At 33.8% G+C, this 26464-nt stretch overlaps 2 protein-coding genes across 3 annotated transcripts in view; one reads left to right on the top strand and one right to left on the bottom strand.

Moving 5' to 3' along the window:
* LOC139109538 (trissin receptor-like) overlaps nt 1-17873 on the top strand; it is a 33742-nt gene extending 15869 nt beyond the window's left edge. For both annotated transcript variants that reach the window (XM_070668665.1, XM_070668664.1), the window contains exons 2-4: nt 794-969; nt 14862-15513; nt 15915-17873. In XM_070668665.1, the coding sequence (XP_070524766.1) occupies nt 849-969; nt 14862-15513; nt 15915-16305 (1164 nt within the window). In that variant the 5' untranslated portion in view covers nt 794-848 and the 3' untranslated portion in view covers nt 16306-17873. The remainder of the gene's footprint in view (nt 1-793; nt 970-14861; nt 15514-15914) is intronic.
* A 2011-nt stretch (nt 17874-19884) lies between these two features.
* Nucleotides 19885-26464, bottom strand: LOC139109537 (hydroxypyruvate reductase). Its single transcript, XM_070668663.1, has 7 exons — nt 26267-26464; nt 25104-25244; nt 22692-22843; nt 22246-22598; nt 21768-21986; nt 21131-21565; nt 19885-20926 (listed from the first exon to the last, which is right to left on the bottom strand). Exons 2-7 carry the CDS (start codon nt 25236-25238, stop codon nt 20682-20684), a joined length of 1539 nt encoding a protein of 512 aa, XP_070524764.1. The 5' UTR covers nt 25239-25244; nt 26267-26464; the 3' UTR covers nt 19885-20681.

The following is a 26464-nucleotide window of genomic DNA, read 5'->3' as shown; positions in this document are numbered from 1 at the left end:
TCTAAAAGAAAAAAAAAAAGCGAAAGAAAAAGAGAGAAACTAACGTTTCAATTTTATTATATATATTTTTTATTATACATATTTTTTTTATATAAAGTAATAAATAAAATAATAAACTTTTATTTATCTTATGCTTCGAAAGTTTCGGATTTTTATCGACACGTGTGCTAACAGTTTTTATAAAAAATTGTTAACAGTATATATGTATGTGTAAATATATAGATGTCATATTTTATTAACCACATAAAAGAACTTGCAATTCCATAAAGTAGAAACACGTACAAGCGTATATCGCGTATTGATTATCGGTGTACTGCAATTTTTATCTCACAATTTATTTCATGATACTCCTATAAATCCGTAAACTCTTATCTCATTACTTTAGCACTGGATTAATATACACGTATTCGTGTACTAGATGTTTGCAATCCTATGACAAGAAATCATAATCAACATTTTTTTTTTTACGCAATTCTAAAACACAAACAATTGATATATACATAAAAAAAAGAAATTATGTGCGCTATATTTTTTTTATTTTACTTTCATGTTACGTAAAGACTGTAAAAAGCAAAGATGAAAATGTCGTAACGATATCGTTAAAATACAATTTGAATTGCCATTCTTTTATAGCGCAAGAGCTGCGTATCTATTATGCAACGTTACATAATCTTATAAAAGGTGTAATATTTAATGACATGTATATAGTGTTTCGTTTTTGGTATTATAATTATTATGATATTATGTTCACGGTTCAGTATCATTAACGATAAATTCATTTTCTTTGTTACAGAACTCTCGGCGATCGGAATGTAATTCCTTATGAGATCAATAACAACGAAAGCTACATGAATAACGAAACCTTGTTTCACAATGTGTCATTGAGCGAAGATTACATCTTCGACAGGACGGACGTGAAAGTAATTTTCATCACTTTATACACCATCGTCTTCGTCTGCTGCTTTTTCGGTGAGTCCATTTTTTTTTACTTAATTAAAAAAAAAATCTTTGGTCGTTAACTTTAATGATAGATAAAATTACAATTTTTTTTTAATGTATTAATTCACATATATATCTTTTTGCAACAAGATATATTATTATTTGTAAAAGATACTTATTGGCTATATTAAAAAGAAGAAATTGTTTGTTGCGCTTTCAAAGATTTTTTTTTTCTATTTTTACATTTATATGAAATTTAGTTAAAAAATCGTGATGAGAGTGTCTCTCCAATTCGTAAGCTTCGCGAGTGCTGAAGGGTTAATCCCGCTACTAATTCACGGCGGGTTTAATCAATGTCTATCTTGAACCGAAGCAAAGGACGCGTTTTGTGCGAGACAGGGCTGCAATTTGCAACTCCTGTTTGCTTAAATGCAGATATGTCGCTGTTGAGACGCTTTCATTTCCTCGGAGATGTGAAACGCCCGCGTTGCGGATTACCGCGGAATCACCGTTAAACAGTCGATCGTTTCCGCAGCGCGGGTGTAATCAACGCGAGATATTTAGTCGATCGCTTTTAAGAGAAGGAAGCCTTTCGTAATTTGCCGGTCTTAACCAGAGTCGTCGACGCATTTACGGACTCACGTTAAGTGTAAATGAGAACAGGGTTTAATTATCCGGAAAATATCAGTTACCATAATCGTTTTAAGAATTTCAGTCGACGACAAGATAGCTAATTTAGTCACAAAAGAAATATAATTAGAGAGTGGGTCGTTGACATTTTATTGATAATCTTGAGCTAAACATTTTAAGCATCTTATGCGATATATGAGAAGCCAAAATTTAAAAACTGATACCGCGGTAAATGTAAAACTAAATTGAAATCGGAAGGAAGGTTTGATAATCTTCCGGCAAATCTCACGTTTGAATCGGTTGCTCTCGATATCAGATGATTAATGATCCTTACTTGCAACTCAATTTAGAACAAATGAGAACTACGACGATGCGGTTGCATAATCATGCGCATATTAATGAAACTCACGAGAAACATGATACATGGTGAATAGAAAGGTAAAACACAGAATTGAGAAGCAAAAGCAGAACGAAATACTGAAATGAGTATTTAGAATAGAAATATGCAAATTTATAGTTATTAAATTTTGCACGCGTTGTGTTGCAATAATTAGAAAATGTCTCTTTATTTTTTTTTTTTTTTTTTTTTTTTACTATGATCTGTAACTAAGTCCGTGATACACCGTAATTTTTTCTGGCCACTCGTAAATAACGTAACTGTAGTTCGCTAGATAGGGCAATAGCAAAGTTGAACGAAACGTCGATTCAATTCTTCAAACGGAGATTTCTTTTGATGCCGGCTAAAATTTATGCTCTCAATAAACGCGAGCCTGTTTGTCATGATCGCGGTTTCGAAATTTCAGATAAACTTTCACAAGTATTTTTTTTTTTTTAGTTAGCGAACGAATATTAAAAATCGATTTTTATTTCTCTACTTTTATGTATTTCAAATACGCCTAACATTAATTTTTCTTATAACTCATTATTATAAATGTTTGGTACGATAAGGTTCGAAATTATTTAACTCGGGGAAAAAAGAAAAAAAAAAAACAAAGCACTCGATATCCAATTCACGGTAGTGTTTCCCAAATATGCGATTTCGAAAATCACAAAGTCGAAACACGTGTCACACTATCCGTCGACCGCATCCATCCATCGTTAAATAATTAAATATCACCTTTCGAATTACGAACATACCGCCTGTATTTTTTTTTCTCTTTGTTGCGTTTTAAAATGGATAATATCGCCGTCGGCTACACTGATAATTAAATTGCTCACTGTGACCACATTGAAAATGCCCTATATCTCTATTTATAATTTTTAATACAGTTTCTCATAAAAAAAAAAGATCACTATTGGCGATTTATTACATTAAATTTTCCATAATTAATAATTCGAACAGACAAACATTATTCTTGGAATTCAGTCGTTATCCGTAATTATTTCGAATCTCTGTGTTGCGTGTCGTCGACAATTACTCTTGAGTCCAATTATTTTGGGCTCAATACTTGAATTTATCATCTTGTATGTATTCTACTGTAGCCGGAAATGCAAATACCGGTCGCTGGTGTGATAAATCCCGAGCAGTGCAAGCGCGTGATCGTTACATGCTGAAATTTCAATTTGTTTTTCCCCTCTTCTTCACTCGTTTTATCGCGATAGTGTACTCGCCAAGCGCCCAACTCTTCTGGCTTCTTTTTATTTCGTAAAGCGCATCGACGAAACGAACAAATCAAGCTGCCTTTCGACCGAAACGAACTTTTCTAGACTGATAGCTCCAATATCATTGAAAAAAATCTCATCAAATAGGATGTTACCTCAATCACGAGAGAGATATTGATACTCGTTTTGTAAAAATACTTTATTTGATAAATTCGTGAACTATTCGAGGTGTGCATTTGAGGAATTTTTAATTGGTACATGTTAAACAAAAGCAAGCACCAATATGTTAAAGAAAAAAGTTCGTCAAAAGCACTTTTTTTAATAAAACAAATCAAAGGAGTAACTTAAAAAAATTTTTTTGTTTGTTGAAAATTAGAACAATACGTATATAAAATATTATAAATCGTTAATAGTTGGTTTTCTACAATAATACATTTGCACATAATTGTCAGATTGACATATAATAACTAATTTATTGGAGTTTATGCAATATCAATTATTTCTGGAAATTTATATGAGCTTGTAATTGACAGCTTCCTTTACAAAGATATGTAATCTGCCACTCGCAGAGGAACTCGAATTGTAACATAAACTCAAGCATTAACTTAATTAGTAGCTCGTAAATTCAAGTAGCCAATAATTATGCGTAGTGACCAATAACTGTACGGTTTATTCTGTTACATGTGAAACAACGTTTCACAATAAATACTGGTATAATAGAAATAAAAAGTCGTAAAAATAATATAACATGTTTAATGCAATTAATTCTCGAAATAAATATGCTACATTTTATACGCCAGACATACAGAAATTCTATATCTCTGGTGATACTTTCAATTATTATTTTATTTAACACGTGTTTCGTGTTATTTGATTATTGTAAGTTCTTTTAAAAAACAACTTAAAGCGTTTCTAAATGATTTAAGAAAATAAAATTCAATTTTTAATTAATTTCATTGATTTATATATTTTAATATTAAATTTAGAGGCAGAAATTCTCTGCAAGAAGCATTAACGCTTTTATCATCACTTGAAGTCATTTACTATTAATCGACTTTTGTTTAATAACGTATAATATTAAAATAGAATACAAGTAGTATTTATGTATAACGTTACAAGTATTAATTTCAATATTTTAATATTAATGAAATCTCATATAATTATTAATAATGCCGATTTATAAATATTTATATCCTTATTATTTAATTAATTGTTTCTGGGATTGTAATTTGATAATTTCATAATTTATATGGTATTATAATGATATTAATTTTAATTGTTAATTATTGAATATAAGTAATATTGGATTATAGTACACTTTTGACTGCTTATTATTGAAAATTTTTTTTTTTATCTGAATATAATATTTTACAATGTAAAGAAAAAAAACGTTTCAACTTTCAATGCGCTTTTTGAGATAGTTGCATTATTCATGAATGCAGTTAAGCGTCAATCAATTACGCGAAACTTTACTATTGTTCTTTTAAGCTAACTTAATTAATGAGAAAGGAATTAATGAGAAAGGAATAAGAATGGGGTTACAAACCAGTGTATAAAGAAAGTTGGGATACCCGTTTAAACCCGTTCTATTTACCATTTTTTTGTTCGTCGAAAGTATACACTCTAAAGCTACTTTCTACTTCGATTTATTCGAAACGCTTTTCACAGCCATTGATTAAAAAGATATTTGTTTTAAACTTAAATTAATTCTGCTTTAGGTGTATCTAAAGCAGAATCAAGTGATATCTTTTATTACGTAAAAGAAAAAAGCGTAAATAATAATAGCTGTATTAAAAAAAAAAAAAATTAGCATTGTTATAGTAAAATTTTAAAGTATTTTAAACCGCCACTAATTCACAATTATGATACTTAATTGAAACTATATATATACGTACGTATAAAATGCCGCGAAATCGAAGTTGTAGAACTTTCATTAGTTGGAATCTTTGCTCGTCATCAATACTCGTCACGGCAAATGGAATTGGAGAATCTCGTTTTTCGAACAACAATTGAAAATAATCTGTTTTCCGCCATAGGGCTTGATTTCACGCTCATCCGCGATTCTGACCACGGTTACCGCGCCTGTATAAGTCGCGGTATCCTACGGACAAGGGCTGCTGTTTGCGAATTTATTCTTCTTTATACTCTTAAAACCCAATCGTAGTTTCGATTCAACACAGAAACTTGAACGAGATATTCACGTCCTAACAATGAACGCTGTTTCTCTCAAAGATACCGTATTTGAATTCTGAAATGTGTACAAAACTTAATGCAAAACTTTATTCGTTTTCATCGATAACGAAAACGTTGAAAAATAAATTAAGTTTGAATCAACAACTTCTGTTCCGGAAAATGCATTAAGTACGATGTAGCGAAGGATATGATTAAGTAATCGCTTTTTAAAAGTTAATAAGAAATCTTGTTAGAAATACGACTTATTAAGAAATAAAGCAAGCACAAGAAATAAATCAAAATGAACAAACTTTTAACTCAATAATAAAATTATGATAAAGTTACGATTCTGAATATTTAATCTCGCAGCTGAATCATAACGATATATCTTCTACAAAAATAGAGCTAAATATTTTTATCATTTAGAAAATACGTATTATTTGATTTTACACTAGCCGAAAATAACTTATTTAAAATTAAATAACCAGAAAAATTATTTACTGTTCAAGAGTATAAAGACAAATAAATTCTGTTAATTAAATGTCATTTATTTTTCGCTGGAGAAAAGCTTTCTTTTATTATTAATATCTATCATTAGAATGTCGTCTCGAGCAATTTTGTCTGTATTTCTTTATAATAAATCTCTTTAGTTTTTCTTTTAATCTCGAATCTTTTTAAAATTACTTTATTGCCATTTTTATAAACACACTTATTTTCTTCTTTATACTCTATTATCACATCATGCAGATTCTCGATAAAAATAGTTTTTTTCATATTTACGTGTTAAATTAATTTTGTGTTGCATGATGCAAAATACACGGCACATGATAATGGAAATAAATTAAAATTTATAAAGAATCGAGGAGGTAAAATCGAAGATGTTTATTCAAGATTGTTTTTTGAAGATTGTTGAAAATTTGATAAGAGTTTAAGATCAATGTTAGGCCTTGTTAAAGAAAGAATATCTTATGAAAATAGCAGGGAAACCTGGAGGAGAATAAACGATAAGCAAGCTAATATTTTAGAATATTCATCTTAGCGTCTCTCTTTTACTGCAATTCCATGATTCGAAGATTCATCATGTTCCTCTAATGGAAAAGACCCGGCGCTTCCGGTTTTTATTTTTCTCTTATTATGCCAATATGTGACAGAGAGCGATAACGTGCGTTTTACTTCTATCTGCTTTCACGGAATGGTACTTCAACATATTTTAATTTTCCATTTTCAACTTATCCAACTAATGCTGAGAAGCACAATTTTTTTTTAAAGCATGATAGGTATATTATTTTTTAATCCAACTCGCACGGCTTTCGCAGTTAATTCTTCCCCGTGTCGTATTTTAGAAACGTTCACATAATCAAATTTTGAAGAATATTTCGTAAAATCTTTCTGACACTTGAATTATATTTAATTAGAAAAAATATTACTTTGTTTCTTTGACATATTTTTCATTTAACATAATTAAATGAAAAATCTGCGATTTAATTAATTCATTTTTGTAGAAACAACACCACTATCGATAGTATAAAGTATAAAATAAATTTAACTCGTTTAATTCGCGTAAGGAACTAACGCAATATTTAAGTAACATAAACGTCTCAGGTTATCACGCGGTGGAATAATCAGATCTACATTTATGTTCAGAGGGCGCATATTTCTTTGCTACTAATATATTCATGCAGTAGATTCAAAGGGTAAAACGAGATCTCTTTGGCGAGACGCGAACGTGTATCCGTATTTCGAAACATTTGCAATGCACGTCAGTTGCAAAATAAGTCGTAAGATATAAACCGTGGCTCGTAATGCTTTGAGGCTAAAAACCTCTCTTTAATCTTCAGTTAAATGAAAAGAAATGTCGTGAATCCGACGGATATTTTACGAACGATAAGAGTGTTCGTATGTTACTACCATATATGTTCCCGCTGACCACGCGATTTCAGAAAATGTGACACGGACATTGCGCGACTTAAGCTTGGGGATTTTTAACCTTTTCGGTCGCTATTTTTTATCTTCGGAAAGTATAATTTTGACATACATTTAAAAACAATATTTTTTAAAGATATAATAGTTTTAATTTTTTTTAATGAAACGTGAAAACCATAAAAATAACTTACTGAAAGATTTATCTACTATAATTCAAACCAGCCAGTATACGGCGTGCTCATAAGATAATACACAAGGAAAGATAATTTCGTTTCCGTACACGTTATTATCCATCATCAGAAAGAAGCTCATACGCTATAGTCACAAATAATTATGAACATTGTCGAGCTGTTCGAATCTGCTAATTTTCTCCTTCCCCGTAATGCGCGAAAGACAAATTACATAGTCGCAATTTGGATCCCATTGTCTCAGACAAGCAACGTACAATTTTCATAAGCGAGTTATAAAGTAGGTACACTGAAAAGCAGATATGGCATTTGCTGCGGCGAGCGTAGACGGCGGTTGGCGTACGTGACTTCCCCTTTTCTCGGTCGCCGAGTGCGGGGTGGTATAGTAGACCGCGTTTCCCCTCAGTCCTTTGTGACCGATGCTCCGCCACACACCTACGCGCGCGCTTCGTGTGAGATTTGACGCACCCCACGTCAAGATCACATACGCTAGCCGCCGTCGCAGCACCACGATTGCCATTTCTGACGATGAGTGTACACTGGATATTGAGTTCTCGAGCAATTTAAACTTAACCAATAACTTATTTCTACATATGTTTAAAAAAAAAAAACATTTATTTTTTATTTATTTAAATTATTTATTTAAAAAATAGTAACGTTTCAACGTTCAAAACGTTTAGGTACGAGACAATTATTGCTACCTAATAATGAGTTAGAAAAACTTAGTTTTTAGATATTTAAATGTTTTCCGCCGCGTACTAATTTACTGTTGTGTTGCGTGTTGATCTTACGCAATGCTCGCTCGACTGCCGAATTCGTCGGGCAAACCGGTTCTCGCCGCCCGCGCGTCCTCCACCTTGCGAACTTGGAATGCGAGAGCTACCGGCCAGATGTCAACACACGCACGTACTCACACTATCGCGGCAATCTGGACAGTCGAGCACGTGTTGGCATAGGTCAATACGTGCCGAAAAAGCATAGAGTAACGGGTAGACTACTGCTAGATAGTTGCTTCTTGTTCTCGTTAATTTTATTTATTTATTAAATAATTTAATTATTGTTTAATTTTTAATTTTTTTCGTAGTAACGTTTATTGCTACGAAAAAATTTACTGACGTGAAAATAAGTTTTCTCTCGCTTTCGCGGGAACTGAAACTACACGGAAAGTTTAAACTCGGACGTTATTTTTACCACGGCAGATATATATATGCGACGCACGATTATTTTATTACATAGCGTGCAAAGAAGCTATATTACATATGTTACGCAAAAAAAAAAAATGCAGTAAAATAGCACAGGGTGGAGACTTCCGCGTAAAATTAAGTTACTTCTTTTTCTCTTTAAATTATAACACTTTTGTAAAACTTATTTTTTTTTATTTTTTTTTTATTAATCTTATTTTATTAAATAATTAATATTTTTGTTCTATTTTATTTTTCAAGTATAGTTAAAATAAAACTGCATAAGTTCTGTGTTTTATCTGTTGCGGGGAATACAACGAAAGGTCTTGTAACACCACAATAAATTTATTTAGGGAAGAGATAAAATTATTTATTTGTCTATTGATTTACATAAAAGTACGAGTATTTTCGCTGTCCTGAAAATGTGTTATTTAGTAATGTTCCCACGTTCTGATTATCTCTAATTTTCTAAGTGAAATAGATTGGATCTCGCTCAGGATGTTGCGAGAACATAAATTAAATAATTACAGTGGCCAGATGTGCAATGAAAAAGGTCGAATAACAACAGAATTTAAATTAAACTTTACCTACGCAAATGTTTTAATCGTTTGTTCATAAATTGTTGTTTTAAAATAACATTTTCTTTGATTTTTTATTATCGTCTTCTTCATATTTCATTTTTAACACTTGCAACTTCTCCATTTCGCGAATTAAATTTGTAACGTGATTTTCTTTGTCGTTACGGATCTTGTTTTTTTTTTTTTTTATAACTTTGCCATTCATTTACTCGACGCCAAAACTTTTCTACACATCGATTTATCGATTCGTGAATAAATTTGCGGCTCAGTAGTTGTAATGCAAATAGACAGTAATTTCCATGAGCATCAAAAAAAATATTTTTATTAATTTGCATTCTGACGTGTTGTAAAATTTAATGTAAAAGAGCGAAAAAGTTACCAGAGCAATAAAAATGTAATTAAAAATACAAGTTGGAGAAATTTATACATCGCTAAAATATTATGAAGAATGTTCTGCACATATTTTAGAATGAAGATTTTATTATACATATGTAATAACAGCTATTGAAATACGCGATTAGTGAATCTCTTACGAGCAAATTCCGTTTTTTATACATGTATGTATGCATATATTTGATCATTTCTATGCACATGCAAATTTATTCACCAATTGCAAACTTTGTGAACAGCCGGCGGAATTATTTATAATGCTGGTTATTTGCAAATAAAGAATTTATGGGACAAATCGATAATAACTTCATCAATCGTTATCTTTCTAAACTAGTTTCACGTTCAACCGTCTTTTTACATGTCGCGCTCTTTCTTTCTTTCTTTCTTTCATCCTTACTTTTTTTTTATTCTTTCTCCAGCCTTCTTTCTTATTCTTCGCAGAGAAAGTAAACGAAGTGAGAAAGTGATCGATCGAAGGAACACAATGGCTGTGTGATATGAAAAATAAAAAATTAAACACCGGGAAAAGAAGATAATTTTTATTAATAAAAAGTCCAACTATTAAAAAGAGATTGCGAGTAAAGCGAAAAATATGGTGATAAATCTTGTGATTTATTCTTGTAAAAGTCGTTAAATCATGGATTATCATTTCGTTTCTTTATCTTTCTTTATAGTACCGGCTATTGTTTCTATTCATGATCGCTAATTTATTGTTTATTATGCTTTGGAAAAATTCATAGATAAATAATAAGAAAAATTATAATGAAGGAAGCTCATTAAAATTAATTACATTTACGTTTATGACAATGAGTTTGGTATCAGTTCACTACAATTAAATGAAGTGCTCCATCATTAAAACAATGAGGTAACGAATCACGTATTTAACATATAATTGCAATCATTGTCGATTCCTTCGATCTTTTATATTTTATTATATAGAAAAAAAAGAAAATCTTTTATTTTACGTTTTATGCATGATAAAACGTATAGCTACATAAATAACTTTTATCATTTTACAAAAATTAAGCTAATTAGATTATCTTGCTTAAATAGGAAATTTTTAATAAGCGTCAGACTAATCCTGCAATATAAATTAAAATTGCTGTGAAATCTCTTCATGTCGAAAAAGCTAACAAATTGTCATCGACGCAATCGGTGTGAACGACGTGCCGTTCAATATCATACGACGCAAGCTATTCACATCCACATGCTCAGCATAGTAATAAACACAATCGCGAAGCTGGATCTATCGAAAGTGACGATAAAAATTTATCGTTCGTCAGTCCGCCGTAAATTCAATTTCTTTCTTTATTGTACGTTTTCAATCAAATTTTGAAAAATAGATTCTCGTTATTTTGTCCCTTTTGACGAAACTAGTAAAAATATTGAACGTTTAATAATTTTCTTCCGAATACAATTTTACTTAATTTTCAACGTACTTTCTTATAACAGTCGAGTATTTACGAAAGTATGTAGATTTGCCGTTACACGTCGCACCTTTTTATTATTGGCATCCGATTGAAACTATCTGAGTTAACGAGACACGATCACTGTCGGCAGATAGGTGTTGAAGCATTCGAGAGCTGCCAGGAATGTTCTATTTAACAGAGAGGGGCTCGTTCGTATTCTCCAGCGTCTGTCTGGGGATTGCGTTAGCGATATCCTGCAGAATGGGGTACCGACCCAGTAATTTCCGACAGAGAATATCCTCCGAATAGTACGGTATTTCTCGCCTCGACAGTAGCAGATATTGTGTCGAAATAAAACGAAAGGAGATTAGAAGATCTTGTATCAGGACACCGCGTAAAACGTAGAATTAATTCATTTTGTTAACATTTTTTTTTTGTATTAACAAGTACTAACTATTTACAATATTTCAATATTACAGTATTTTATCTAACATTGTTTAACATCGAACCGCGAAACAGTTTTTATATAAAAAAAAAAAAGAAGTAGGTATTTTATGGTCTCTAGATAAATCATTGCTGTTCACTTCACGTGAAACCGCCGAGAGAGTCGGGAAATTGAAGTTTCCATGCCGGAAGTTTCCAGTGGAAGAACCGTGCAGGTGCTACTTACTTCATTGCACCGTCATATTTCTGAAGTTCTACGTTATCGCGCGTTTACGTAAAGGGAGCATTTTACAGGATCCTAAAACACAATTGTTCAGAAATCTTTTCATAGCAAAATATCAAAATAATCTTGCAGCTGTAATGTAATATTTATCTGTCGTGATATAAATGATGTATAAATTTCCTTCCTTATAGAAAGATTTTGCAAACGTTATATTTGTTAATCAATTTAATAGCTTTCGCTTTTAGATTAATAATTAGTATGAAATTAATGACAATGTGAAAGAAAAGTTCGAACGCTTCCAAACTCATCGCGGTTTCGTACGACTTCGTGACTCGTTAAATATGTCGTTCCCAGGGAAAACTGATGAAAGCGCCAGGCAAACATATCTCTTACCATCTTCCTCTTTCACACGAGATTCATTTAGACATTCGTAGTTACCTCTGTGAAATTCGTGCAACTAGCTTCGAGTAAAATTCCCATTAAGCAAAATAGCTTGGGTTCGTATAGTATATTACTTAATTACGTGGGTTTTATTAAATTTCTTTATGTAAATGTAATTTAAACACATTAAATTAATCGCGGATGCATTTTTGCACAATTTATTAGAACGCGCTGCGAATAGTTTCACATTCCTGGTACTGGAGCATTATCTCCATAATAATATTATCTCGCAGATAAATGGCGACGGTATATTTATTCGCCTCTTACCGAGATTTTATACAATATAAGCGAGATAGAAATTACAGGATTAAGCTTGTCAGTATCTTACACTTCATAAGAAGGATTAACGAAGGAAGTAATCTTACTTATAAAGTAAGAAAAGTATCAAGTGTATTTATTCACTAAGCTTTTGCAGAATAAAATTAAGTCTGTTATATTTATCGTGTTTAAAAACAAGCAGAATAAGGAAACAAAATTCTGGTGTATTCCGTTCTACTTTAACATATTTTTTTTATCATCTTGCCTTATTTTTTACTGAAAAAAAACTTTGTCGTATATGTGGCGTATTTTTTTTTCTTTTTTTTTTCTTTTCTCGCGATGATTAACCGCAAGGTCGGTACGTTCGCTTCAATAAGCTACGTGTACCTGCAAAATATGTGAATAAATAAATTTCTCGTGACGCTTCTGGGAAACCGTGAAGAAGGAGTGTTATTGAACGGAAGGATGCTCAAAGCTTTTTCGCGAATCTAAATTGCGTACATACAAGTCAACGTGACGCGAAGAACCGTGGAGAAGTAAAAATCTCGGCATAAAGTACGATAAGGAAATGCTTCTTACGAAGTTCCTCAAATCGATAGTCCTCTCTATGTAGTGATAATAATGCTTGTACCGCGCATCTGTTCAACCACAAATTTCGCGTCGAAACAAAAAACAGAATATTCACTTAAAAAATATATGCATACAGTCAAAAGTGTTTGCCATCTAAATAAAATCTCGGTAACAAAAATTATTTTTTATTAAATTAAAATTAACTTTGTTGTAATGTCTCGATACATTAAATGTTTTAAAGTAATCTTAATTTAGTACAACTTTTTTTTATAATAGGGAAATCTTTTTACGGATTTGAATTTTTATTTCTAAACATTAAATTAATTTCGGGCTGATTTTAATTGTCATATTATTTCTGTGGTATCAATACGTAAATTAGAACAACGGCGATAAACGATCGAACTATGACAAATCCGGCATTTGAAATTAAAATGTTCGGATACAAATGACTCGTTATCAACGAAATTAATTGCGGGCGATACGAATTTGGAGGATCGATCTATGATTCGGAGAGAACGCATTAATCTACCGTCGCGGATCCCTCAACAATCGCCAGCAACATTTTTAATTCTACGATCGTCGCGGTCCATTTCTCACTGTCCTGTGGCCCTTTCATTACGAGTGAAATCTCACGGGAGAAATTTCGGCAACGAAAATAAGGAAGATTAAAGCAATTGTAAAAGTAGAGGAAATGAGAGTAAGCGGAAAAATATGGAAGTTGAAACGCAAAGCCTTTTTCGTCGCGTCCGGTATATAATTTTCAACTTTCAAAGACCACCAAAACTTTTCACTCCGGTCATCTCTTCTTCAGTCTCTTCATAACGAGCTATGAAATCGCTTTTTAGTTCTCTCAAATTCAAGTTGGCGTAATGCCATTTCTGAATGTTACGAGTTACAGAACGGCGTTTTAAGTGTCCGCTGCAAAAGCACATTAACGTGTAAATTATTTATCACACAAGCAACGAAAATATGATTTTTTTTTTAATTTACTGCAAAAAAAATTGCGAAAAATTGTATTATATTATTTTTTTTTTTTTGTATATATATTTACTCTTCCATTTTTTTTCCTTCGAGAGTAACAAGACGCACTTTGGACAATTGTGATAGACATATAAAATAGCGAGTTTTCTCAGCTCGCGTCATTTCATTTTCTGCATTTCATGCAATCTTCGTAACATACGCTTCTTTAACCGGAATAACGTCGTATACTTGCCACGGTCTCTCAAGTACGGAAACGAAGAACAAAGAATGACATTTTGTGACAAATTTGTAGAAGGACGAGACGCGGTGGATCCAATGCTATCATTTTCCCGCAGTAAAGTTCAAACATACAACGCAAATATAAAGAAACTGACTCAAATATTAAAATTATATATGAACTGGAAAGTAAAGTAAGAAGACTGATCACACTCATTTTCCGATAAAAGAAACCCATATAATTAACTGTATAAAAATGTTATAGGTACCCGAGCAGTAATCAATTAAAAAGAAAAATTTCTTTTGTTTTATTAAAATTGCTTAATTAACAGATAAATGTTTCTAATAATTTATGTCGAATAATGTCCGTATATACTCGATATATTTATATTTTCGTATTATGTGTAGGAGCTAGTAAATCTTAGCAATAAATTAATGTGGATAGCACGCCGTGCAAGCACTCACGGCGATGCAGCGTTAAAGCGTCCGCTTAATAGTATTATTGTATCATTATATCTTTTTCCGCGGTTTACTGATCCATTAGCTTGAAATTATTAAAAGTTTAAACCTAAGTGATAATAGACTTTGTTAAAGAATCTTTCACATTTTACGTTTTAAATTTGTCGTATAATTAAATATTACATATTTTCGTACTTGTTTTTACTAGCGGCAAGTTTGTTCTGTAGTAACGTGGAACTTGTACGTTTCTGTTGCAGGAAATCTGATGGTAATTTTCGTGGTGACGTTCTCCCGTCGGATGCGCAGCATCACGAACTTCTTCCTGGCGAATCTGGCGGTGGCGGACTTTTGCGTCGGCATATTCTGCGTCTATCAGACGCTCACCAATTACTTGATGAATAGCTGGCAGCTGGGCGACTTCCTCTGCAAGGTGTACATGTTTGTGCACGCGCTCTCGTACACCGCCAGCATACTAATCCTCGTAGTGGTGTGTACCGAGCGTTACTTGGCCATCGTTCATCCTATCAAGTGCCGGTCCATATTGACTAGGAAACGCCTGACGATGGTGATAGGTGTGGTATGGATCCTGGCGGCCATGTATGCCTCGCCGAGATTTTTCTACGTCGAGACCATCAGCAATCGTCTCAACGACGGGAACGTCGACATCATCTGCGTGGCCAATATTAAGAAGCACAACAAGAACGTCCTGGACGTAGTGAATCTCGTCTGCCTCTACCTTATACCGCTCTTTCTCATGTGCTGTCTCTACACCAAGATCGCCATAAGTCTTTGGAGGAGCAGCGCGACTCTCGGAGGACCCGGTTTAATCGCCAGGACAAAAAACGGCAGAATACAGCACGTGCACACGTCCAGCAGAAACGTCCTGAAAGCTCGACGCGGCGTTATCAGGTAAGTCTATATCTAGGAACCGTTATATAATAATGCCTTCGATTTCCGTTTCGCTGAAACCAATATCCGTTAAAGCGAAATTCACTCGACGATCCAGCGATATCTTTACAATGAGACAGATAATTAATGAGTCTGTGTTTATCAGTGCGTTAAAAGCTACGCGCATTTTAATTAATTTATATATTAAAAAGGGGGAGAAAAAAAAAAAAAGAAGACGTAACACTTGTAAGACGGTCGTTTTTTCAAGAATTGTCTTTCATTGCGCTGTTAATTAGGATTTAATTTCCGTTGTTTTTGATTAGCCAGTTTATGATTATTATCCATCGAGAACTCGTCGTTCTTAATTTTTTCTCGGAACGGCTCTGAGATTTGTAGCCAGCCACCCAACGTCTGTTTTTCAGAATGCTGATCGCGGTGGTGATGATGTTCGCCGTATGCAACTTGCCTCAGCAGGCGCGCATTCTCTGGCGACATTGGGGTCCGAATTACGATAACACGTCGGATTTCAGTACTCTACTGACCGTGTCGACTTTTCTCATCTCGTACATGAACTCCTGCATGAACCCGCTGCTGTACGCCTTTCTGTCGCGCAACTTTCGCAAGGCGATGCGCGAACTGCTGCATTGCAGGAGCACAAGGAACAATGAGGGTACCTTGGCGATGGTGTGCGCCGACCACAACCGACACGAGAACGGAGTCAGCACCCATCTGCCTCTGAGCTCGATCGTTCGAATGAACTCCGTTCAGAATAGCATATCGACCACGCATAGCACTTACGCCAGGAAAAAATAAATTATTCGTGCGACGGAATTAAATAGCAAATTTTACGACTCTCGATTTGCGGGAAATAAAATTGATTTTCAATTCGCAAATTGCGATGTTATAGTTTTAAAATTTCAGACTGATATTAATTAACAAATTTTGATGTAAAACGACCGTGCAGGTGACCACGCGTTTAATGTTTTATTACGCGGATAGGCATTCATTGTTTTTCGTTATTCGTTGTCGATCGCGGTCGTCCTATAATTTTTTTTTTTTAATATGCCGCGATGTGATTACTTTCCTATCGACTTTCGCAACTTTTCAGTTTAATCATTAAGTATCCAGGCGATTAAGGGAGTTATATTAAGGACTTAGACACGTATCTGAAAAATTAAACTTCGTTAATGCTCATGAAGCTTAATGCACCGTAATCCTTTTTGATATTGCGAGCAACTTCGTAATTATTCTTTGGTTTAAACTTCCACTCTTAGAAATATATCTGAGACGTCGTGGAGCATAAGTCGTTCATCGGTGTTCACGGTGAGACCGAGACACCGGTTGAAAAAATTTCGCTACGGCGTACAAATTATCGGGAACGGCGACATTGTCAGAGATCTCGTCAAAACTCTTCCCGACGACTTTGCGATCCTAACTTTGGGGTGGGTGTTTATAACTTCTGCCTCGGTTATATCAGGATGCACCGACGCTTTCGCGGTTATCATCATTCAAGCGTTATCGCCGACAGTTTTCCAGTTATCGTAATTGCGTCAATAAAACTTTATTCATCGAGGAGGCGTACAAAGAGAGGAGGCAGAAAATCTTATTAACTTAATTTGCCAACTAACTTATTTATCTATTTTTGTATAGATTGTTGTAATTTGTCGTTTGATATTACGAGTAACTTCGTAATTATTCTTTGGTTTAAACTTCCACTTTTAGAAATATATCTGAGACGTCGTTGAGCATAAGTCGTTTACCGATGTTTACGGTGAGGCCGAGGCACCGGTTGAAAAAATTTTTCTACGGCGTATAAGTAAGCGGGAACGGCGGCGACATCGTCAGAGATCTCGTCAAAACTCTTCTCGACGACTTTGCGATCCTAGCTTTTACGTGGCATTTGCGTTAAGTACTTTTTTTTTCCAAGGTATATTTTAATAATTCGTTATTTTCAATACCCGTATATATATCGTTTGATTCAATTTTCTCTGGAGCCCGTAAGCGTATCCAATTAGTTCGGAATATTGTTCTTCGCAATGAGAGTTGCCTGATTCGACAGTCTCCAATAAGTTACGCTGTTAATGTCACGCGATGTTGTAACTTCGCCCAAGAACTATATACGAGCTTTGTGCTATGTATAACCGCCGTGTATTGTACTTACTACCTTTCCGATGTTCGGAAATGTCTGCGTTAGTCAGTTTGCTGGACAATTCGCGGAGATTATAAGATTTCTATCAGAGAACGTAGCTGTTTCTTTCACGAGAAATACGTTAATATACAAAAATTATATCGAGATACGCGTAAATTTTCACAACTTCAAAAGCCAAAACATTCAAAATTTTAATTTATAAAATAGCTTTAAAAAAAAAAAAAAAAAATAAGAGAGAGAGAGATATCCTCCGTGGATAAATTTCATGTTTGTTTCATCTGGTGTATTTGGAGTCACATTAGTGCGATGTCACGTCTCCGAAAATCTACGGATCAATAGCGTAGGTTGGCGAAATTAATTACTCAAAGGAAGACGAGCGAGAAATTTATTTTTTAAAAAGTCCGCTTTGCTTGCGAAAGGGCTGAAGTTGCGCGTTTGAAAATTAATTCTTTAAAGCAACACGGTGCTTCGTAATATGTACCTGTCGACAATATTCTCGTGTTAGACAGAGTCGATTAGCCGACTATCAGAAATAAGGACTCAAGTTGATGTCGCAAGGGAAATTAATCGACTTCCAAGTACGCTCAGTCTACGAGCATACAGGCGACGATTCACGCTTGATATTATACGGATTTAAAGGGGAATGCTTAGACAAGTCCGTGCGTGAAATTCGAATAGTAGTGTGAGGTAGGACCCTCTAATTTTACTGATAATTTGGTTAATACGCTGGTAATCGTAAGATAAAAGAGTTTAGATAGAAAGTACATGCCTGAATTATAGAACATCGCACATTTGTTTGTAATTTAAAATTATATAAATTTAATTACGTCGTATTTAAAATTGAGAATAATGTTATGTGTTAAAAATTAAAACAAATGCGGCTTAAAATTTCTCGTGCAATTTATACGATAGTTTATAGTCTCGTTAGGATAGCTTCTTTTCCGTCACAGTAATGCAACGTGAACTCCAGTAATGTAGCGAATTAATGTTCCGCGTTTTTTTGACTCTGCAACTTTGAAATTTATTGGCATTACGTGACAAAGAGTTTTAGACTTTTTGTCTTTCAATGGTCTACCTGTTTTATTCAGTTTATTTTCGTCGACGTCTTTGAACTTTCCCATTCTTGATTTCGCGACTTAAAAAAAAAAAAAAAAAAAAAAAGGAAACTGACAAAGTGCACTTAAAATATAATTTATTCTTTTTCAATTGCTCACGAAGTTCAGAAAAAGTTTTTAAAACGCTCTTCGAAAATTATCAATCTTATTTTTCGTTTATAGATTAAATAAAAGTCGTTTATTAAAATTGACATTAAAGGTTCGTAAATACGGAATATAATGCACATTGTTTAAATCTTTTCGCTGATAAAAACTGTCTTTATAAATGCAAGGATCCTCGCGTATTTTTTTTTCTCGATTTAACGGGGTGCTATACCAATTAATGGCTATTGGCTTGTCGATGAATATTTATTGCGACTTTGTGGCTAGGAGAATCGTTATATTACGCTACACGTTTCAGACCTTGTTAGCGTATAAAAGTCCTTTTTTTTTTTTGCCGTAAAGAAAAATTTAAACCAAACTTTATCCTCGCTGGATTATAACGTTTATAATGGCTATTACATATCAATAGAGTGTAATAATTACAATATTATCAAGTCGGCTCAACAATTCAATTTTAATACAAAGCGATAAAGTGAGAAAGTTGCATCTTTCGTTGAAGAAAAGTTTAAAAGATTAACGATCAAACTTTTATGAATAATTAACCGCATCGCTGCACTCCGCACGTATGCGGTTTAAAGCAGAGTAAAATGAATATTATTCAGTGAAATTAGATTCAAAAGTATTAAAATTTAAATATTACAGTTGCTAAATAATTGATTATCCCTATGCGTAAAGTTCATTATCAAATTGTAATTTCGTTCTCTTTTGCTATGACGTTCTATTTGAGACAGGTCTAAAAAATTTTTTTGTAGTAAGTTTTCACTTTAATTTTTAATGGATGTGCAGAAATTACGCATACGATTTATATACATATATACTATTAACGAGTTCTTTAATCAATTGCTTTTGGCGTACCATGAATTGTATTTATTTGACTTTCATAATCGAGCTTCATGCTTTCGTGTAATTTGAACACTATTCAATATCGATTTTAATTCACGTTTAATTGGATTTTGTTGCGTGGTAATCCGATGTCATGCATGTTTAAATCGATCTTTTAAGTGGATTCCATTGAAAACGAAGGAGTCCTGTTCGTAACAAAGTCATTTATGTACTCAGGAAACTAGAATATCCACTTACTTGTCGAACAAAGTTTGCTTTAATTTATTCGTTAACAAAGGAACGCTTTAATTAAGGCCACTATTTCGAGGAAGTAACGAATATAAAGTTTGATACTACGATAGAAAATAATTAATAAAATACATTACTGTTGAAGATGTAAACTTCAATTTTAATCATAACTTGATTTAACTATTAAAAAAAAAAACAAAAAAAAATTTTAATAAACGACGAGAGAAATATATTTATCAAAGAATTAATTAAATTTTAATATAAAACATAAGATAAAATGTGTATCTCATAAAATTATTCAAACGTTTAGAATCTGTTTTACTAAAAATTAAATTTAATACGTTTCTACTGGACATTTATAATTTTTTGAAATCTTTAATAAAATATCTCTTTTAAATATACATAATAAAAATATATTAATTAAATAATATTCAGCCTTAGCCGAAAGTGTTTTTCACCTAAATAAAATCTCAGTGACAAAAATTATTTTTTATTAAATTTAAAGTAACTTTTAGTTATTGAGGCTTTACTTAGGCAGCAAACACTTTTGGCCAAGGCTGTATATATTATAATTAAATCGATATAAACTATATTATTTTAATTTAAAAAAAATGCACATTTTTACAGTAGTATAAAAAGCTCAGCATAACAATTGGACAATACTGGATTTTTTAAAGTTCGGACCTCTGCATGTTCCCTTCTCGAGGATCATTTATTGTCAGTATGTCTCTCATGGAAGCATGCAGATTTCTTCAAAAGCTTTCGATCCTATTCACTGGAATGGAGACATCTTGATCGGTTTGAATGATGACCCAGCTGCCATTAGCGTTCAAGTTGTGAATGTTAATGCCCTTTGACGAGAAAACGTTTACAATGCTCGCGAGATCCTGTACTCGGTTCGAGCGATATAGGCAAATATAATCCCTGAGTACAATACCGTTGGCAAAGACGGCATCGTCCAAAGCGAGCAATAGCGATTGATTGTCGCGCACAGTTCCTGTAAATATAAAATGATATGAATAACATAATATTTAGTTGTTACTGCATAAGAGGCTACATTTTTTTAATAACATTTTATTGGACATTTTATTAAACTGTTAATATCTAATATTTTTATTCGAGTGGAAATATTTCCAGCTCTTATTCTAGGGGACTTTTTAAATTAAAATTTATTTCATTCTTAATGTCACATTATGATTACCTTTGATGACATGTTCTCCAACTTTTACGATAACCGCTTTGTTGTCATCCTCAACGTGGCTCTCTTTCAGTTCTACTCCAATCTCTTGCGCTAAAGTAGGTGCATTGACCAGATTTAAACCATTCTTCGTCTGACCAGTTAATACGCCGACCAAAACGGCCGTGTGTATAAACTGCTTGTCCTCCATGCCGTTCCCTACGGTAAAGCTGTGAATAACTGTGTTCAGAGTCTTGCCTTTGAGGAAACGGCCAGCTAATCGACCTAATTTCTTCGACAATTCTATCCATGGTTCGTTCTCGTTTGTCATAGCTGCAGATAAGACCGGAGCGTTTACGATACCAGTAACAGCGTACTCCGTAGATTTACCGGATAGAGCCAGCAATTGCTGGGCAATTTCTACTGCTACTCTTTGCTGAGCTTCTGCTGTGCTGGCACCTACAATCAAATACAAATTTTTATCTCTATTGTTTTCATGATTAAGTTTAAAATTATTAAAAATTATTAATTATTTAATGAAAGATTAATAATTATCTAAGTGATGGTCAAAATAATGTCTTCATTTTTATAATAATGTCATCAATTTAATTTAATGACAGCAGTGGCCTATAAATTGAATAAATTGTTTAACAATACATACCGAGATGAGGCGTGGGAACGACTTTTGGATGTTTAATGAGCTCTAAAGTAATTGCATTCTTCGGCGGTTCCTCCACAAAAACGTCTAAAGCTGCTCCTCCACAATGACCGGATTTTAATGAATTTAAGAGCGCTTCTTCGTCAACAATACCACCACGAGCGACATTAACGATGTATACTCCTTTCTTGCATTTTGCTAGGGTCGTTGCATTAATCAAATCTACAAACAATGCACGATTAAACATATATTCCTTATACAAATATGACGAAAATATTATGTTACTTAATTTTTCTTCGAAATAAAGTTTCTGAACCTTTTGAAAAGGAAATGAAAAAATTCTGAGGAACTTATCGGATGAAAAAAGTATGTCGAAACTGTTACTTCTATTTAGCTTGAAAATTCCAAACTACAATTTCCTCTTTTACTTCGACAAACTCTTTTGCATAAAATTAATAGATTCGCATCGAACAATTCGTACTTCTCGTTTGAGGTATAAGCGGTGTGTGAACGGTGATGTAGTCGGCGATTGGCCATATCTCTTCCAGATTTAATTTTCTGATGCCGAGCTCGGCAGCGGTCTCGGCCTTTAGGATCGGGTCAAAGGCGATGATGTTCATGCCGAAGCTCTGCATTCTATGAGCTACTTCGCGGCCTATGCGACCCATTCCGAGAATCGCGAGGGTTTTGCCGGACAGCTCGTATCCGGAATACAATTTGCGGTCCCATCGACCTTCCTTCAGCGATTGCGAAGCTTGCGCCACGTTGCGCGCGAGGGTTGAGATCAAAGCACATGTTAGCTCGCAGGCGCTGATGCTATTACCTCCAGGAGTACTGCAATAGTTGTAATCGTGGATTAGATACTTGTTTATCTGTATTACGGGGAAGATTGAAGTTTCAGACTACGTATACATATATTATACGTACTTTAATACGAGTGCTCCTTTACGTGTGGCAGCTTGAAGGTCTATATTATCAACACCGGTACCTGCTCTTCCAACCACGCGGAGATTTGGGCAAGCGGCAAAAATATCCGCTGTAACTTTAGTTTCGGAACGGACAATAAGAGCATCATGATTCTGCGGAACAAAAGAGAAATATATGCGATTACTAATGCTTTCGTTTATTCACCAGAACAGTTAAAAATTACAACGTAAATTAATAAACCTTCTGATTCTTTTCTTACTTTTATTTTTTAGGTAAATCGTATCTCAGTTTAACGAATCTGTACTTGAGAAGAAAAATAACAAATTATCTTTAGCCGCACGATTAGGAAATATGATTCAGCTGATTGCTTATAGACACTACTGCTTTGTGAACTTGCGCAAACTGGTTACTGAACTTGCTCAAAGTGACGAGAAATTTATTCATGTCTAATCAGCTTCGGTATAATTATTCACGTAAAAATTGCGCGATAAGGATAACGTGTAGGGGCATGGGCGCCTGTTTAAGTTATTTTATTCATGTTTCTTTCTAATGGTACAAAACTCGTAAACTACGCGAAAACAAAGTATCGAAATAAAATTATGTAACACGCGTAAAACACGTTTAAAAAATACTTCACGCACTGATTAATACTTTCAACATGAAAGAGATACTTTTTACGTCAATCTCATATTTGTCCTTTTGCGAGAAAAATAATCGAATGTGCAAAAAGAAAAAGTATAAATGACGGAAAAAAGTTTTAATAAGTGTAATATTATTCAATTAAAAGTTCAACGGCTAAAAAAAAATAAAATAATTAAAGTCCCCGCTAGTTTCCTTCAATCGACTCGTGTTTCATACGAAATGTTTGCTCTCTTTCGGAATGTGATAAGTGACGAGCAAACTTTGAAAAAATTTTCCTCGTTTTTCTACTTATCTATTTGCTTTTTAACTTCAAATCTTCTCCTCCATTCACATTTCACGTGAGAGATCCAAAAAATCTCCAATTTCGACTCGCGTTATCCAACCGGAGTTCTTAGCTGCGTTACAATTTCTTCTTATCTTTATACCTCAGCTTACGGTTACGACGAATGAGTCACGAGACAGATGCGACGCGGGGATGCTTCTTATTTTACACTTGGATTTTTCTGTGAAATAAAATAGGGTAGGAGGGCCAGGCTCCGACGTGAAGTAGAGAGAAGAAATTGAGCGTAGAAATTGCCCGCGGAAATCTAATAGATCTATTGAGAAATGCGAATGGCGAGGGGATAAAGCAAATCTCCTTGTACGAGCGCCCATGTGTGGTGCACATGCAAAAAAAAACCGGTGGTACAACGACCCGTTGCGGATAACTGGTATCGCGCCAGTCGAGTCAACTGGATATAACCGGATCGCCGGCTCAATTGCGAGCAATTAAGAAAAGGGGAAAAAAAAGAAAAAAAAACGAATGAGGACGGAGAGAAACTGGCAGGAGAGAAAAAAAAAAGACGCGGCTCATATACATATATTACGTCCGTACAAAACGGCAGCATTAGGTTGAGAATGTCCTGTCTTAAGATAGATTGGTCACTCGAGTCACAGAGCGAAATTTATTCGATTTAAGAGAAGGAAAATATTCTCCATGTGATTATTTTTAGTTCAGATAGATTAATCTAAAATTCAAATCTCGATGATCGCGAAATTTAAATCCTGAATAACATTTATGACAAAAGACAAATTTTTTTGACGATTAAATCGTCATTAAATAATATTTTATTCCCAAATGTGAATATATTTTATAAATCGATGGTTTGACAATGAAATGAAAGGTATAATTGTTTTTCTCGTCGGTTATAGTTGAAATTTCTCGCCTATCATTTCATCTCGAAGCTAATCTTGAAAGATAAAATTATTCGCTGATAAACGAATAGAAATAGAGCACCATAACTTCTCTTGATTTAATGAAGCAATTATTTAAATAAAAAAAAACATTTTAATTCATGAAAGCAACGACCGCAGCTGATCAGTGCTGTCTTTAAAATAAATCGGACCTAAAATTACATTTATAAGTTTAGAAGGTCTAGATAAAAAAAATTAAGCGTTATAAAAAGTCCGATATTTTCGATTGGGAGCAATCAATGTTATTTCGTGATTAAAATTAGAATAGTCTAAGAATTTAAACGACCGGGCATCATGGAATTTCGAGAGCGGGGAAGAGATCGAGGTAGCTTTTTAAGTGAATACCTTTCCAAGTTTTAGACTTTAAATTACGTTCTCTTTTCATAAAGATCGCCCCGTTTTTACAACCAGTCATCGATGTTGGATATCGAGCGGAGCTCATAAACTTTGTGAGATGAACTCTCATCACGATTCGTTTCGGTTCAATAAAGTTCAGGAAATTACTTTATGCAGTTTCAAGGTACTAAATTCACTCACTTGGAGCTCGTTGATTAACTCATCCTTCGCTAGTTTATATTTCGTGGTAACTGGAATGCCATGCTCGACGAGTAACGCACCACAGGACTCGTCCACGGGATCGCTTATAAGAACACTTCTGAAGTTGATCGACATGTTATCCTTGAACAAATGTAATCCTTGAACGTGTTGTTTGTTTGAATAAAAAAATAAGAGATAAATGCTGCCGGCGACGGTATTTGACGCAACAGAATTATACTTTAAACATTTCCGCGGTATAATTTGATCGATTAAATTGCTATTGCAATAATAATCGATTTTAATTAGTTTAAGGAGAGGTCTTATAATCGGTCGATTATTATAAAAGTTCGTAACTGATGAAATACGAAATTGTGTCTATGTTATGTACAAAAAGAATTCTTTTAATTTATATTAATGAGATTAATTTTTATTGATCGTAAGACAGTATTTCTTGCTTTAGAAATAGCATTTGTTTGCTTCGTAAACCGAAATAAGATTTAATATATCTTGATTAGACGATCCAATGTGACAATACTAGTCATGAAAATTGTGCCACGTAATTGCTGTTTCCTGTTTCCTCTGTAATACCGAACTTAATATAGTGTTGTGCGAAGAAATAATTGAAAATTGCCAATTTATTCACTCAGGAATTATCAACACATATATTACTGAATGTTGCTAATCAGTGATTGTTACATAAGCGAAATAAACAGGCACACACCTGTATTCCAGCTTGGTAAAGTCAGAAAATTTACATTTATCAATGTACGTTTTGAGTCACTTTGTCCACGAAATTTTATAAATAAGACTTTGCTTTTCAAGACTTCTCCTTAATTACAAACTTTACTCTGAGACAAAGATCTTACCGGTTACGACCGTAAGATGCAAAATTGAAAAGATACCAAAATTCTAAAAGTTGCAGTCTTCGAAAGTTTTTCTCTAAAAAAAAAAAAAAAATTGTACAGCTAAACACGTTAAATTACTTTCCAGAAATACGGTCGCCTGCAAGATAAATCGCGAACTTTTGTTCTATTGCATTTTTCGATAAAACACCAGGTAAAGGACGGAAAGACCCCGAGGTTAGCAACAAGTGTCAGATTTTCTTAGGCGGCTTTCCGTGCCCGGCATGATTGACGAGCCAAATTTAAATATGCGTACCCTACCTCTTTGGTGTCTCTTCCTTTGCAAAATTTTGCAGTTTGCCGCAACGGGGGGTAGCTTTTGAAACTGGACACGGACAAGAGGAATACTTCTCGCAGCTAATCCGCGTGTACGAAGGCCCGACCGTAAACTGACTCGGTATACTGTTATTTTATCTTCTTATAGTAGAATCCCCACTCAACAGACAGAGAATCAAGTGC

Source organism: Cardiocondyla obscurior, linkage group LG18 (assembly GCF_019399895.1).
Source record: "Cardiocondyla obscurior isolate alpha-2009 linkage group LG18, Cobs3.1, whole genome shotgun sequence".
Taxonomy (NCBI): Eukaryota; Metazoa; Arthropoda; class Insecta; order Hymenoptera; family Formicidae; genus Cardiocondyla; species Cardiocondyla obscurior.
Note: the sequence above shows the minus strand (reverse complement) of the source record. Positions and strands in the feature narration are given on the sequence as shown.